At 39.5% G+C, this 17,526-nt stretch overlaps 1 protein-coding gene across 3 annotated transcripts in view; it reads right to left on the bottom strand.

The window, feature by feature from the left end:
- Positions 1–1,093: 1,093 nt before the first annotated feature.
- ARID1B (AT-rich interaction domain 1B) overlaps positions 1,094–17,526 on the bottom strand; it is a 325,120-nt gene continuing 308,687 nt past the window's right edge. For all 3 annotated transcript variants that reach the window (XM_059467474.1, XM_059467473.1, XM_059467472.1), the window contains 7 exons: positions 16,854–16,992; positions 15,671–15,843; positions 13,869–14,019; positions 11,227–11,323; positions 7,178–7,967; positions 6,182–6,312; positions 1,094–4,173 (listed from right to left, as the gene is read on the bottom strand). In XM_059467474.1, the coding sequence (XP_059323457.1) occupies positions 2,461–4,173; positions 6,182–6,312; positions 7,178–7,967; positions 11,227–11,323; positions 13,869–14,019; positions 15,671–15,843; positions 16,854–16,992 (3,194 nt within the window). In that variant the 3' untranslated portion in view covers positions 1,094–2,460. The remainder of the gene's footprint in view (positions 4,174–6,181; positions 6,313–7,177; positions 7,968–11,226; positions 11,324–13,868; positions 14,020–15,670; positions 15,844–16,853; positions 16,993–17,526) is intronic.

Consider the following 17,526-nt stretch of genomic DNA (forward strand, 5'->3'; position numbering starts at 1 on the left):
TGTGATAAAGAGTTGCAAGTGGGTTATAATTCACCAGACATTTCTAAAAGCAGTGATATGCAAGAGGAAGACAGACCACTGCAACAGATGATGTAGGAGTGGAGAGATTACTGGGTAAGAGAAGCTAGAAAGAGAAATTACTTCTCGTGACACTAGGGAGGCATGTTTCAAACTTGGTTTATAATTGTATGTACTTCACCTGTCTCTGAAATTCTCTTACATATATTAATGTTATAGCAATCTATATGAACAAAATGGGCAGTGTGCCAAAGGGGGTTGTAATTTTCAAGTACCTCTGTATTGTTATTGGAGAGGGGAGGACGATATCCACTAACAGTGTAATTATGTGGCAATTCCAGGGAAATTGATTATTATTAGCTTTTTATGATCACACTAACAAAGTCAATGATCCAAGATAAAATAGCAAAAATTAGTGCTTGAACAATATTCAGCAACAAGGTATCACCAGGTGAGAGTGGATGTATCTGAAACCAGCTAATTCCTGAAAGGGAAATGGCCATCTCCCACCAATTATAACGATGGATGTGCTCCATTAAAGCCTGATCCACTCTAACGGGGGACTCCCAGCATAAGAGGCCACGTAAGTATGCAATGACACATACAGTATCCAGAAGTGGGTGGGTGTTTATTCTAAATACCCACATCACTGGGGTATTTGCACCTTTAACCAACAGAGAGAATTACAGGTAGTGAATACAGATCAATTTCTTCCAGTTGGTTATTGCTTTAACAAAATGTTTTGTCACTTTTTCTAACATCTGCCTTCAGTCCCCCAAACACAGCACGGAGACTGGGTACCTGCATAGTCAGAACTATCACTTGTCAGCCATGTCTTCCCCTTTGAGGCTTCGTGGTTTTATATATAATAATTAAAAATGCTTCTCTGAGATGTGAGAAGGCTTTTCTAAAAGAAGAGCAAGTTGCTGCAATACAATAGCGTAATATTTTTGAAGGTCATAATAATAAAGTAGGGGAAAGAGAATAATCATTATTGCTCTTTCTTGTAATTAGTTTGCTTTCTGATATCCCACACTGTAACTAGAACACTATTCAAGAACACCCATCACAGTGCTTAACAAGATTTAATGTACATTTATTCTTAACATGTGGAACATATAAAGATTTTATACTGAATAAATGAAATTCATTAAGCCAGAGGAAAAGGAGGAATTTACATCAAGTTTTTTCTTTTTTAACTACATTATCTTGAAATACAAATGCAGATTCTTGTCACTGAAAAATCTTTGAAGTTGTGTTTCTTGCTTTTTTTTTTCCTGTATATATTTTTTGTCTGTAGACTGGTAACCATTTTCTTAAATCAATCCATACGTAACCATTTCCACACCTTGATTTATAAAGCAAATTGTGATCGGCTGCTCTCCCGAAATAGAGCATGACTTTATACATACAGAAACTTGTACATTACCCTCAGTTGTTGGTTTTCTGTGTTGGGTTTTTTCTTTTTTCTTTTTTTTTTATTATTTTTTGGAGATATGGCCCAAATGAAAGAAAAAAAAATTCTACTATCACTTTGTAGATACCACATCATGAAAAAGAAACTAAAAACTTTGTACTAAAAAAAAAAAAATGAGGGTATGTTTCATGTACAACTTCTATATACATCACGGCCCTTAGGCAATAAAAAAATATTTTAAAAAATGATTAAAGGAATTGTGAAGAACTGTCATTGTGGAAGGTCAAAAAAAAAAAGATGTAGACAAGACAGTTCTGGTGAGGAAGCAATTGATGTTTAACTTCAGGTTTTGTTTAAAAATCTTTTAACTTGACTTATTTTGTTTTGTTTTGCTCCTAGCCTAATATAACCATTTCTCCTGAGGAGAAATCAGTATTGTTTTGGATTTTGACTACTGACTGACACCCTTCTTGATCCCCTATACCTACATCACTAGAATCTTCTATTGCACAGAGCTTTGGGTGATGGTATACAAGTTTTTTTTTATTTTTTCCTTATCTGAAAAAATAAAACACACAGGAACTTGGTATGTTGGTTATTTTTCACCTTTTTGTTTCAAAGTGGTGACATTTTTTTCCCATCATACAATGGTTTGCCATAACATTTTTTTTAAAAAGTCACTAGTTCGCTTCCCAAAAAATATGCAATACAAACATGGAAAAGAACATTGAAAAGGATAATCTATGGAAAAAAAAAGTGTGACCTTTGAATGTACTAGACAGCAACTTTGGTTAAAAAAAATAAAATAAAAAGATGTACTTATACACATAGACAGCAAATATTAATTTCATAACTGTTCAAATTAATAATTTCTTTAATTCCCAATTGGTAAATAGTGAATGGGGCAGAGGAGCAAAGATTCTTTTTTTTTCCTTCTTCCTACATTGGATAAACAAGAACAGAAAACAGCCAGTTATATGTGACCCTCTAATCTCCACTCACACATGCTTGGCTTCTCACTTATGTCATAACTGCCCAATCTGAAAAAGTACATCACAGATGACAGATGCAACCAGAGAGTTCAGGACAGCAGATATTGAGATATCCAGCAAACGACCCTCGTGCAAAAGGAACTCGGAGCGGTTCTCGTCCACTCTCGCCATGGCCAGCAAGGCCTTGGCTGCCCTGCACATCATGTCTACGCTAGGCGGCTCCAGAGGTGGAGGCTGCATGTGCATGAGGTTATGCTGGCTCTGCTGGTACTGGGCCATAGTGACCCCATCCTCCAGGAAGCTTATCAAGTTTCCAATGCTTCCCTTCTGCACAGCTATTGCCCTTGCTGCTAATGTGTCCCCCTGGGCAAGGTTCGATAGGAGCGCCATGGACATTTCTCGGCAGACCGGGTTTTTGCGGTCCCCAACGTACCTAACTAAAGTAGCGTAGAGTTTCTCCTGACGGCTGAATGGGGGGGTGGCCAAGATAAGGTCCACATTATTGTCCTGGATACTGAGCTTACACAGGGTCTCCAGCACAAGTCTCTGAGGCGAAAGAACTGAGTTGGGCCCCACGGTTGGAAAAGGATCCTGTGCCTCTGCAGACGGGCACACCATCCAGTGCAGCAAGCCATCCAAAATTGGCAAACAGATGCTTTCCGTGTAAGCAGACAAGTCTAGCTGCCCAGAAATGTTGGCTAATGTGACCAATGTATTATCCCTCAAGACCTCGAGGCAGTCCCACCACCACTCATCCTTGCTGCAGGCCACCCCTTTGTCCTCCTCTTCCTCCTTCTCGTAAGTCTGCGGTGCTCGCTTTCTTTCTGGATGCTCGTGGTGAAGAAGGATCAACTTTCCCAGGATCAGCACCAAGCCTGGATGTTTGGACATTTCGGTGTCATTGCCAGGCACAAAAGACAAGCTACGGACGATATTTGACACACAGATGCAGCGTTTGGCCAAGGAGTCTTGCCAGTGAGTTATGGTGCATAGAGGAGTCTCATCCCGGCTCCTTGGCTCATCCTCTAGCAGTTTAATATTCCGGTGGCTTTTGGCTTGATGGATCCCGAAGGGAAATTTACTGCTCTCTGTTTGGGAACCAGAGTTTGAGTCTTCAGGTAGTGCTCCTGGCCGAGCCGAGAGGACATCATCAATGGTTGCTGTTATACTCTTTTCTTGCTGCTCCTCAGATTCACTTTTCCCCTCGAGGTCCTTCTTTTTGCTTGGAGAATTCAAGGGAGGAGGGGCTTTCCTGCGTGGTGGAATCTCCATCTTGCTTTCAAAGTGAGTCTGGATATGCTCAGTTGTGTCACCACCACCAAGCTGCCAGTGGAGAAGTCCACTGTCAAATTCCTGAACGCGTCCAAGTTTGTCAGATCGGTCAACAACAAATAGGTTATTTTTCTTTACAATCTTTATTGGCAGCTTGTCAAATTTACTGGCTTGTTTTGGCCTCTCACTTGGATCAGCAATGGCACCAGGAGTAGAAAAAACAATGCTCTTTTCTTCTCCTTCTACCTTTTCATCCTCCCCCTCCTCCTCATCTTCATCAAAATAGTCAATACATTCGTCATTCTCATCTTTTCCAGTATCCTCTGCCAAGGACTGACTATCATCTTTCTTGGCTGCTTTGTGATCAAGTGCTTTGTGGCCTGGATCTCCCACTTCATATTCCATAAGGATTCCAAAAATGTCAATCAGGCATTTTCTAAAATATTCTACTAAAAGCTCAAGAAATCCAGACAACTGAGGGAAGAAGAAAGAAAGAACATAAAAATCACATAAATATTTTTGTCTGCATGGAATTTTACTAGGAACACTGATGCATTCATATGTGAATATTTCTCTCATCCTGCTGTGGACTTGTGGCTAGGTCCTGCATGGCAGAAGTTAATCAAAAGAAATTCTTGTAGAGTCTGTCCAAACAGTATATAATGTCAAATTATGACAGCTCTGTTTGTTTCAGCTGTAACAGCTGTGAGACGTACAGAGCTTATAAATGTCTCCTTTAAGCCATAGCAGACATCTGGCTTAGCTGTTCTGTCCCCTTGGAAATGCCTATTACTCTTCATTTTTTGTACAGAGTACTGAAGCTCCTAACTTGGCTATTTTTTCTGATTTCTACTTTTATTAGATATCTAAAGTTTGCAATTTTTCCTTTCCTCCTTTGTCTCTAAAACCAACTGTCATGTAGGAACCTGCAGTTCAGGGTCCAGGTACTGATATCCTAGATTAATATCTCATCTCTACTGGAATAGATCCATTTTTTTGTCTGGCAGTAGTTTAAAACTGTTTATGGAAGCTGGTGCTGTAAGTCACCCTTCAGAAACAGTTTTCATTTATGTTTAATCTTCTTAATTAACTTGTAATCATTTTCTTATGGAAAGGCAGTACCTGAACTTGGTATTAATTTACACTTAGTGGTTTTATTATTAAAATTTTTTTGTTGTTATGATGCATTCAGCTCAATTGTCTGGCTTTTAATGTGTTTTTTTTTAAATTGTGGGCTAATGGGTTTTCAGTAAAATGTCCATTCTATATTTTGTCCATTCTATATTCTCTTATGATTGCCAACTTCTCAAAGAACTAAGAACAAACCGAAGCTTATCAAAACCACAGGAGTTACGAGGCATCATATGATCCAGGCTGCCATTGGAAACAGAGTCCAAAGCACACATAACAAAAAGAATATAAGTATTTACAATATGTTGGGTATTCTGTGCCATTTGCATAGGGTGTATTAACACAACTTCTGTCAGAATTCAGAGGAGATTCACCTCCTTTAACTTCAAACACCCACACTAGTCACACAACCTAACCTAATTGTCTTGATTCCTTTTATAATCAATGGTCTTTTACAGGCCATTTCTAGGGTATGATTCATCTGACCTATTTTAGATCTCTTTTTCTGGGTGAGATAAATCATGCTATAGATATCCCTAGTTCTAAAGTCAGGTGGGATGTAATGTACCATTTGTGTCTGTATTTAAAAAAAAAGTCATTATATTTAAAAAATGATGAGCTACACTATTAGTAACCAAGGAATGAATGGAGGAGAGAAACTGAATATTTAATTTGTACAAATTTTAGATGACGTGAATTATCAGCATGCCATCTATTACTACCACCTATCAGGCAAATGATTAGAGCACAGCTGAAAAATGCTGGGAGGCAGTGAGGCGAAAGTACACACTGTTAAATCCTGTGTTGTTTGTACACTATGGATAGACACTGGATTTTAGCCTTTAAATTGTCAATTTGGTATTCCTGTGAAAACTTAATTCACTGGAAGAAGAAATGGAACAGAAAATAAGCAATTAAATAAAATCCCACACTCTCACAGGGAAGCACTGAACAGGACAAGTTGTCACCAAAAACCAGTTTAATATAGTCTTGCAAAGTCTTTAAAGAAACACAGATTAAGAAAGATTACTAACATACTGCTGTTTTGAGGGATTATACTATCATGTGTGTGAGTTTATACATTAGGCTTTTGGCAGTGCTAAAATTCTTATATTCCTACATTCTCCTTTCTACAAGAAACATCCTTTTTTCAGGCTTCTTTATTTCCTCTGTGTGACCTCTATCTGTCTCTTGTTACTCACTGTTGCCAATCATAAACAAGTGCAAGTTTTTCAGTATTAAAATTTATGTTAATTAGAATAAATTGGAAAAGCCAGCAGCATTTTTGTAGGTATCTTATTTCAGTTTTTCTTCCCGTGAAAGTTGAGAAGTATAATGCTTTCCCACCTACCTGAGAGAGGTTGAAAGTAGCAACAGTGCTGTCATCATACAGAAGAATATTAATAGTGTCTAGCGCCCAGGTACTTTCAGCCAAAAGACCAGATTTAAGAGACATCATCACTCTCCAGGCCTCAGGAGTTACTGGAAAAAGAAAGACGGAGAAATAAAACAGCATTAGTGCATCCTTGGAGACTGTTAGTGAGTTCTGAAAGAGTAAACTGTGACATTGTGAGGATGCAAATTTAAATTAAGTGGCTACTGATTAATACCCTATTTTCACTGCTTAGTTCTGTTCAGTTTTCTGTAACTGCTGCTAAGCCATAGTGCTGGAGAATATCCTGGCAGGGCCCTTCTTCCTGACACTGCTGAGCCTGAAACAATCATACAAACTAAAGAGCTTGACTAACCCAATTCATCAGTAAACAAAGGTAGGACACTGTCAGGAACGTGGAAATCTGAAGTATGAGAACTTCAGATGAATGGATGAAATGTAACCAAACCTTAAGATAAGAAAATACTTGGGGATCTTTTTAAGAAGTGGGGGAAAAACAAACACGACAAATACTATGGAATGATTTAATGGACCATTCAAGGAAAGCAGAGACTCCAGCTACAGAGCAGAATAGCATGAGCTTCCATGGAACAAAAACATGGAAAGCTTTGCTAAGCTAAATGCTGTACTGGTGATTTAACAGACATTCTAAAGGACATTTCAACACATCTCATTTTGAAATCTGAGGCAAGCTTCATTTTTAATGCATTTGTGAAGACCTTGAGTCTCCATATAAAATATTGCTTTCATTTCATGTCAGATTGTCGGGATGAGTTTTACCTATCATCCTCACTGATGCACGTTATCACATTTTTATTGAAAACCATCACACTGTAGTTACCAAAGTTCACTATTTGTCAAGAGTGTCTTAAAATGTGAAAAAAAACCGCCAAACCAGAATCTAAGTCCCTTTCCTCGCAATTTATATTAAGGTTGTTTTTTTTTGATGCTTACCAATATCTTTTGAGGTAATCTTTCGTCTTGGTTTTAAGACTGGTTGGGATGCTTCTACAGAGCCTGGGGGGAAGGTAATCTCTCTCCTAATCGGTGGTGGTTGGGGTGGAGGTCCTGTGACCTGTGACACTGGAACTGTGGGTATAACCTTTTGCATCTTCATGGAGGGTAGGAAAGGAGACTTGCTTGGAGACATACGGTTTTCCAAAGAACGCTGGAAGGATGCTGGACTTGGAGCTCTGGAGATGTGGTTTGGCATAGAGGGTGGTGTCTGGTAGGATGACTGAGGAGGTCTAGTGATAGGCTGCATGGAGGCTGAGGATGACATATAAGAAGGCTGCCGTTGGTTGACATGAGAAGGCCACTGACTCTCGTGGTTTATCCTCTGGTCAGGTACCATCATATCATCAGTGCGATTCATCCCTGGATACGGAGGGGCCTGTGCAGGGCCTCCTGGACCTTGCCTGTTCTGGTAAGGGTAAGGCATATCATTTCGTGTTGGCCACATGTTCTGCTGAGGACCTTCACTGGAGGATGACGACTGCATGGGGCCACCAATCATCTGGGGAGGTATTCCATGCTGCTGCATTTGTCCTGGGCCCTGCATCCTTTCCCTGTTATATGGATATGGGTACTGTCCCTGCATGGGCCTCCTGTCAGGCCCTGTGTAAGCATTGCCATACTGGTTATACATTTCCTGCTGCTGGTTGCCATACTGCATGTTATACATATCCCCCTCGTGGCGTTTGGCTGGAGGCCCATACATGCCATCCATGTGTCTCTTGTAGTTCTGAAAGAAAATTTTGGAAAGATGTGTCACTTTTACTCCGCACACAATACAAATATACTGGATGAAAGCTCATTCAAAAAGCTGAAGGCGCTTAGTTCTAGAGGGATCGTGCTGACTCCAGAGTCGGGCACACAGCGCTGTTAGGCTTGATCCATGCTTTCTTTTTAAGCCTCTGTTTTGCTGTGCTTATAACTGAATACTGAAAGGAAGCTTATCCTTGGGCTAAATTTTCTTATGCTTGCTCTATTTTTTTCCCTTTCCTTCCCCATCTGTCAGACTAAATTCCACTGGTCATTTCAGACATGTATGAAAAGGCAACAGTCCTCACCAACTAAAACATTTTCACTTCTTTTTTATGCTTAGTCTATTAAGAAGAAACATCTTAAAAAAAATCAAAACCACCCAGTGAATCTTTTCAAGAGACAAGCACTGAATAAACTCTTAAAGTAACAAGATATGCTGCAAGCATGCATGTCTGAAACACTGAATCTTACAATATGACATCAGCTACAGACAATAAATTCATTAATAGAAGAAAACAATCTGCTGCATTTGATACTCTGTGTAATTCCCAGGAATACTGTCCTCTTTGGGCAACCATCCTCTTCCCAAATCATCCTAATCACATTTAATTTACTGTGTGATTATTACAGCAAATGGTCACATCCAAACATTCTGTTCTAGTTTGAGCAGGTTCTTACCCTGCTGTTCTGTAATGAATTAAGCAATGTAACTAACAGCTGCCACCTATGGTTTATTCCCTCTTTGTTTCTCACCCTCTCAAATGGGGAATGTTGTGTGAGGTAAGCTGTTTTACCTTGGGGAGAGCTGAGTGGTTTTTAAACCATACAAGCTCGAATGTATTTATGTTTAAGATGGCAGAACAAAAAAAAGACATGTTGCTCTTTGAGGGGAAGGTGGTAAGGTTTGCAGCGGTCCTTAGTTCCTGTGGGAGTTTGTTCCACAGTTCAAACCACACTGACTGTTCTGAAGCAAAAAATGTGAATTAAATGGGTGATTTTTGAATATATGATCTATGGCAAATTCAAAGTTACAGCTCCCCCGGAAACTCAGTAGCTCAGTAGCATTGTACAATGTATACTAATGTACTAGAGTTAAGATCAGATAAAATTCTCTCTGTATTCAATAAAGGAAAGTTAAAACAGCTCTGGGATTCATAAAGTCATCTTCCAACTTTGGTGCACATAAAACCACAACTACTGTATCGTATGAAAGTATTTTTTTTTTCAACTTACTATAGAGCTTTCTGGCTATCTGAGAAATACCTATGTCCAGCCTTACATGAACTACTTGCTGTACCAAATTGCACCCTTGGGGCCAATTTCTGCATTAAGAAATGACTTGGCAGCAGCCACACCTAAGAAGGTCGTGTTTGTTTTGCCACAGTGACTCAGTGCTCACAGCAGACACTTGGGAATGAAGCATGTGCCTTTTTAAAAGCACTCCCACACCCTGGCACATGCAGTGCCACTGTGCCCAATGGTCCCCAGTGCAGAGGACAGTGATGCACCTGAGCTCCTCCCTCCTGTGGACATGCTCAGCAGGACACTGAGACTGCACCACGTGTCTCTCTCTCCACTGAGATGCGGAATTCTGAGACCTCACAGAGGACAAAAAGCCTGCAACCAAGACAGGGCACCTGCTGCATAATAGCTCTTGGGATGTAAGCATTCATACAGAAACTGGAAAACCTGGCTCCAAGTGTTTCATTAGCCCCAGGCGTTCATGCTCCAAACACCTCCTTTGCAGGTCATTCCCTAGCCTTTGGGTTGTAGATAAAGCTTTGAAAGGGTCATTTTTCACATTCCTCCTGAACTACTACAGAGTAAGATTTAGGAAATTGTAAATAAGCTACTGGCAACAGAATGTCTAGCTAAATGAAGAAGTGGAATCCTCTGGGGATGGGAGAGAGAGGCCGAGGCTGGTCAGGATCCTTGTCTTTCATTCTCCACTGCTTTTCTGCATTAATGCATTTTGCTTTCAAGAGTCATTGTACAAAATATATAAACAGTACTAAGGACAGAGCCAAATATATTTTTACAATTCTAGCTGTCTCCTCACTTAAAGGAACATGTAGTTAATATATTCCCTGCACATGTTAGCATGGAATATCACAAACTATTCTGTTATATATCTTTGCAGTTACCCCACTAAATCACCTAGACTGCTAGCATATGCTCGTCATAAAAAACAACAAAACAGTTTTCTGATTATGCCATCTTTGAGATGTTATCAACCAAAGAGATAAGCAAGAAATTCTGAAATTTAAATTTATGTATGCTTTTAGTACAGTGCAATCTAAGATCTGTTTTGGTTTCTCCCGACCACACTCCCAACTCCTGACCCCAATTTCCTAGTAAAGCTCTATCCCAAACTGAAAAGAACTATCTGAAATTGGCTCAAAACTAGTTTACATTTCAGTTTTTTATAATAAGGAAATGCTTTCTATTCTGAAAGCCAACTTCAGGTATTGTATGACTAGAACTGAATCAATAACACGCAGAATGAAACTGATCCTGTTGAAGTCAGTGGAGTTTTGCTATTGACTTCTAATGTGGGATTTTGCTCACAAGGTATTAATCATGCATGTAACAAAAAAAAATTATTAATTAATATAATTTGTATTTTTGAGTTGTAGGAATTGGAGAGACTGCAATGTACAAATGTTTAAACTATTTTTAACACCAATAACATTCTTGCCTATGTTTTGATGTTATTACTAGAGACATCATGTTGGAATATGTCCTCTGATCTAAATTAAAGATAGGTATCTCATATGACCCACCACAGCACTGAAAATAATTAAGAGTGTTGCTCATTTTACTTTGTTCCAGTTCTTTGTTGGGTTCACTTGGCTGCATGACATTAAATTAAGGCCCTTGAACCTGCCATCCAAACAGGTTGTTCCTTCACTTGTTACTTCACTTCTGTTTGTCACTTCACTTAACTATGCTTTATACTTTCCCAGTCTGCTGCTTATTAACTTGGGACAATCACCTGATGCACATCCAAAGCCACAAAACATCTGTTAGAATTTACATTCTTCCAGTGTAAGGAACACATTTACCTACAGCTGCACATACATTGTTTATCCATACAGGCTGTGACTTTGACCAGAATTACAATGCTCCTCTGTGCCAAAAAACATACACTTTATAAACAAATTTTTCAATACAGAATCCTGGGGTGAATTTTTTTAAACAGATGTTATGAACATAGCCATTTCCCCCTCTACTACCTGCTGCTGTGGATACATTCCAGGTTGATGTCCTCCATATGGTGGCTGTCCTGAGGGAGGTCCTTGTCCTGGATACTGCTGCCCATATGGTTCATGCCTAAAATAAAGCATTCAAATCAATACTTAGAGCTGCTGGAGTTTTCAAGCCACCAGGAAAAGTAAATTCCTCTGAAAATCTTGCACCTTGAAGGTATCTGCCATCTGGAAACAAGGTGAAGGTACAGTCTGGTTATGGTCCTGAGCCTGAGGTAGTAAGCTCTGCTGGAGCTGGTTGTAGAAGGAAGGAGGTAAAGTAGATAGAAGAGAGGAGGAGCAATGAAGATAAAACAGAGGGATTTAGAGGGAGCAGTCAGGAATGGGACGAGGGTATGGTCAACAAAGAGGTAAGAAAGGCAGCTGCAGACATGGGGAGCCCATCCTTGGTGGGGAAGTATCTGGTGTAAAGCTAAAAGTTTGCAGGTAAAAATTCTTGTGGCAAGCTACAATTTTAATCCAATTCTAATAGCAAGCTACTTTCTGGATTATTCAAGAATATATCAATTTAAAGTGAGTAAAAACAGTACTCATAATTTTGGTAATGTTTGTGTAATTTTTAATTAAAGCTACATAATGAAGCATACACAATAAGAGACAAAGTTGTGTTGCACTTGGAAACTTACCTGGGGCCTTTAAGACCTCTGAGGAGCACTACAGTGCAACATTTTAAGCACATATGAATGAAATTTAGGTTGCTGAAATCAAGTACTTGGAAAGCATTAGGACTGATAAATAGCACTGTATTGCAGGCTAATATGTCAGTAATTTCTCTCTGTACACTATCAGTGAGAACACATCAACAATTAGAGGATAATTATAGAAGTAATGTATCAGGAAGAGGTACAGAAACAGAGAGCTGGGGAACTTGACATGTTAAAAGAACTAATGGGACCTCATTTTTCCAAATGTAGAAAACTAATTTCTTTTAAAAAGAGATGACCAGAGAGAAAGAAATAGCAATTCAGTGTCCCTAAAATTATGACATGGACGGAGAGAAATTATCCAATGCCTGTTAAAAGAACAATGTAAATGAGGGGACTTGTCTGTAGCTGCCCAAGAGTATATGCAGTAAGACAAAATTCAGCAAAGGTACACACATGTTATACATAAGGGAAGACTTTCTAAATGTTCAGCTTTTTAGCCACAGGATAACCATAAGCCAGGTGAAATTGTGGGAGCTTCAGAAGTGGGATAATTTAATGCTGCTGGAGAACTTGGGCCTGTAAACTACATTCTAGTCCTGTGCTGTGCAGCAGATACACAAGGTAGGATGTACACTCCTTTTCTCACAGCTGATACTACTATTGCAGAAATCAACTCACTCACAGGAGCCTCTGCTGCCCTGCAAGAACTGAACCAAGGGTAAAAGCCTAAACAAGAGAGCAAAACAGAAGTAACACAGTGAGAGGCCACACACTCTGCCTGCATGCTCTCTCTCACAGGGGCTGCCAGCTGTTAGCTGGTTACTGTGGGTACTACAAACAGAGAAATCAGGGTTCACCTTTGCTGGCCAGGGTAACAATTAGGAGAGTACATGCTTGGGTCACTGTTTGAAGGCACCACATTGCCTTGACCAGGTGGTACCATACTGCCTTCAGGACCCAGCCTGTGATCCAACCTAAAAAAATGACAAAGGAAACCTCATTCTGTAAAAAGTACTTATTTTCCAAAATTGCCAACCTAATAAAATAAATCACATCCTTCAACGGAAACATTCTCTTCACTTAACACCTTCCACTTTTCACCAACTCCCCAGCAATGTGACCAATTGAACAGCATGATGATACTTGATTTACTTGACACATCTACTACTTAAAACTACTGACTGAAAACTACTTTGCCCTTACACTTTAAAAACCCACACTGCACTGCTCTGTTACCATCAGGAAACAAAAAGAGAAGCTAAGTGCACAGACCAATGAAAGGAAAAGCAGGAATATGGCCACAGCAGCAAAATCTGCCAGAATACTTAATTTAATCCAAACATTCCCAGAACATTCTGCTTGCTCTACCAATGCTTAGACATCAGTGATTTTACCACTTTTTGTTTCCAAAGCCTTTCCCCAGATAAACAAAAGATGACCAAATTTATTTCGTGTACTTCACTGAAGGACAAACTTATGAGAATCCTGTTGGACACACTGCAAGACTGATGCTGCTACAGCTCTGACAACAGACTCCAGACTCTCCAAAGGCAATTCACTCACAGACCACAAATCAGACACATTTAGACTGTGCATTTTGTTTTTCATTAAAAGCCAACTAGCAATTGTTTAGGTAAAAACATGGCCAGGAGACCAACTCAAGTGCTACTTTATGCTATCACAGCCCAGCCCAGCTGCCAGCTGAAGGCAGCTGTCAAAGACACCCACGAGCTGATCTGCTGCAGCCTGAGTGATTTCTAAGGTGTGACAATTCCTCCTTATTAATTTCTGTGAACAGCCAGACTCACTCATTACCAATGATTTGACTCCCAGTGATTTAGTAAGATGCTGTAGGAAATGTAGGCTGCTATGTTCTCTGCAAAGTGGAATGGGAAAATGAAAAGGGAAGAGAGAGGATCATTTTCACTAATGGGATTTGCTTTTTCCCGAAGATTGACTCACCTCCTGTCATAGCCACTTCCATAAGAGAACTGCTGTCGCTGGCTCATGCTCATGTTGGACATTGCTCCAGATGGATTCTGGTTATACATATCTTGTATTCCACTGTTAGGCATTTGTCCAGGGGTCATGAAAGGCTCATTGCTTCCAGGCACTGCAACAGTCAGTAAAATGAAATTTATTAATCTGGGTGTTTGAAGTTCACTTTCTTTTCAATGAAGTATTTTAGGAGAATGTTCAGATCCCTAACACTGCCAAGGAGAATTAGCAGGTGGAGGTCTAACAAGCTCTCTGGGGTCTAATGGGAACACATGAAGCACCATCACTACCAAGATGATGGGTATAATATTAAGGAGCTGCAAGTAAGGAAAGAAATCTCCTCCTATGGAAATGAGCTATCAGGCACCAGGCAGCTGCTTCCCTCTGGTCTTCACAGCTGAAGATGAACTTTAGTCTTGTTCTTTTCACTGAAACAATGCTAAAAATGAACGCAAACATAAGCCTGACAAAACAGATGAAAGCAAATCTGCTAGTTTGAACTACAAAGCTGTCAGAATCAAATTTTTATTTCCCCCCATAAAACCCTCATAAACATATATACAATAATGTTGTTTTGGAAAGGATACTGTATCCTAATATAGCTTCTCAAGTAGGACGGGCATATCTATGGGTCCAAGAAAAGGCACCATTATCAGATCTAAATCACCAAGCAAACAGAAGAGACTTCAGTCCCTCATAGTAGATACTGAACAGAGATATTTCTGTTTCAACAGGATGAAGTGAAATGTATGAGAAAGTACAACCCACCCACTTAATCTCATATAGATATAAACCTAAAGTGAATCTAAAGCAGAGAGTGTTTTCCCTTCCTTCAACTGTGTTATATGTTAGTGTCCACAGTCCAGGCAAAATGATTTAAAGGAAAGGCTTTTAAAAAAAATCACATTCAATTAACTACCTCTTTTAAAGCATCTCCCTACTTCATCACATCTCTCCCTTTCCTCAGTTTCATAGCCTCTTCTTGCCGTATCTCCCTTTTGCTCTGTTTTAGTTTACACTTAATCTCCTCCATCAGCTCTTCTCTTTACAGCCATTGTGAGCCCTGCCTGTGTTCTTTCCTCCTACTTTCCTATATCTGAGGCATGCAAGATTGATTAATTTTAAAATCTTCTTACAATATCCACAAAACCAGCTGTAGGTTAAGTACGCAAAAGGACCAGAATAAATTTTGAAATTAATTTTAAATTTTGCTTTTTAAAAATAAACAAACTTAGAGTGTGTTTATCACCTTTTATCACCTTTTGTCAGGGACTGCCCAAGTAAGAAAAAAATTAGCTTTACTATTATGAAAAATATGTAAACTGAGACAGAGAGTATTAGGAGGCTTGCTCAGTTTCACACAGTGAATTCCCACACTAGTCCTACTACAACCAGGCATGTTGCTTCACCACTTCACTTTCTAATAGTGAAGTCCAGCACTTGATTTGCAGAATAGCTTACTAACATCAAGAAATATAAATTCTAACCCTATGATTTACGCCATTTCCCAAAACTTATTCCTACAAACATTTTTAGGATTCTCTTAATTCCAAAATAACAGGCATGACTGTGAGTGGGGAAAATATGACCAGACCAGAAACTCAACTGCACTGCACCTCTCTTTTTGCTACAAGGACACCAATGGCAACATCATCACAGTGACAAAGCTCACTCTGACTGCAAAATCTTGATTACCTAAGACACAGGGAAGAACACTTAACCAGAAAGAAAATACAGGGAAGAACACTTAACCAGAAAGAAAATACCTTTTCTCATTCCACCGAAAGGATCTTTATTCGGTTCATATGGCATCCTTCCCATCATATCTGGCATGTTTATTCCCTGCTGGTATGGTGCATTTGGCGTCATGGAGTTTCGCTTTGGAAACGCTGAATCACTTACATCAGAAAAGGGATCATGCACACTGACTGCGCTGTTTCTGGCAGATTAAAAAGAAAGAAACATTAACATCATCCTGTATTCTTAAGAAAAAGAAATTCTACAATAAATGTTGTGGCAGTGATCAGTGCAGGATGAATAAAAGGAAGATGCAAAAGACTTTCAAAATGGACAATCATTTAAAAGAATCTACCCACTTTTCCCTCAGCCTTCTCTGTTTACTTACCTTAGAGATCAGGGTTTTTTATTTAATTCTTCTATTTGTGAATTCCTATCACTCATTTAGAAGTCTAAACCTTCCTGAAATTTTACGAAGCTGTTTTGTTCTTTTTTACCTAGAAAGCTCAAACTGAATTAAGATGATTAAAGAAGGTTCTTGCTATCCTTTCTGCAGCATTACAGATGGAGCAAAAAAGAAGTTGGAGTGGCTCTGCACACAGTACAGAGCTCGGTCATGTTCCTGCTGAAGTCATAAAAAACTGTTTTGCTGGACTTCAGAGGGCTAAGGCTCCTTAATGAATGGTGAGACAGCTTCACTCCAGATTAAGCCAGTCTGTGAGACTTACAGAGCACAGAACTGAAAGGGGTCTCTTGGTCCACCGAGTTGAACCCTCTGCTATCTCAACTACTGTTATTGTATGTGCTTTTCACAATTTGAACTCAGGTAACACCTTTAAACCACACATTTCTCCTTCCTGAGCATGATCTGTTGACCAGAGGTGTACAGGATAAGTGAGGAGAGGAAGGTTGTGGTTCTAAGTAGGTGCTCTTGGGTTCCACCTTCCTCCCCACTACTGACATATTGACATGTACTTCTTTGCACTGCTGCTTGTCTGATCCTTTTCTGGTGTTTAGAAAGCTAATGGACATCTCTCTACTCCTTCCTCCCCTTCCCTCTTTCTCCTCCAAAAATAAGTAGTTTTCTGCCGCTTTTTAGACTCTGACTGGTTTACCACAAAATCCTACAAGTGCCAAAGCAACTAGGAAAGACTGGATTAAACTGCTGTAGAAATAGAGCAATAAAAAAATGAAGCAAAGCCCTTTTCATACCTGCCACCCTGCATAGGTGTCATCTGTCCATGAGGTGTGGATGCTGGTGTTGGGGGCTTCAAATCGCCTGGCACTTCTGTCATGGAATTACTACCAGTGGACTGTGGAGTCTGTGGGCCTTGCAAGGAACCAGAATTAGCTGAAAAATTTAAAAAAAAAAGTAATTATGAAAAGGTAGCAGCCAAATTCCTGTGGAAATAATAATCATCAAGGAAAAAAAATGGTTCTTTCCTCCAGATGCCTGTGTATACTTCAATCCATCTCAGTACTTCATAACTTCCCCCAAATCCTCAGAGATCAGGATATGCTGTGTAGTAATAGCCATCATCTTTCCTAGAACCATGAATTTAATCTGCTGCCTGAAGCAACATGGATAGAAATCATCCAGATGAAGGACCATTTAAATCAGAGGTCAGAGATACAAAGTTAATTGTCTGTAGTTTACAACAGAGTAAATGAAGGTTGTTACTTGGCATAGCTTCTTCATATAATCACTATCACAACACATGTGTTTATAAGAAATATTTCAGCCAGAAGATTTTCATCATAAATTTAAGCTGCTATATTAATATAAACTCATGTTTTTATTTAGCACTAAAAGGCAGACATTTCCATGGTGAAACATAGCAAATGATTAGCAGCACACTGCAATCCTGTGTCATCTTTGAGACAG

Source organism: Ammospiza nelsoni, chromosome 3, assembly GCF_027579445.1.
Source record: "Ammospiza nelsoni isolate bAmmNel1 chromosome 3, bAmmNel1.pri, whole genome shotgun sequence".
Taxonomy (NCBI): Eukaryota; Metazoa; Chordata; class Aves; order Passeriformes; family Passerellidae; genus Ammospiza; species Ammospiza nelsoni.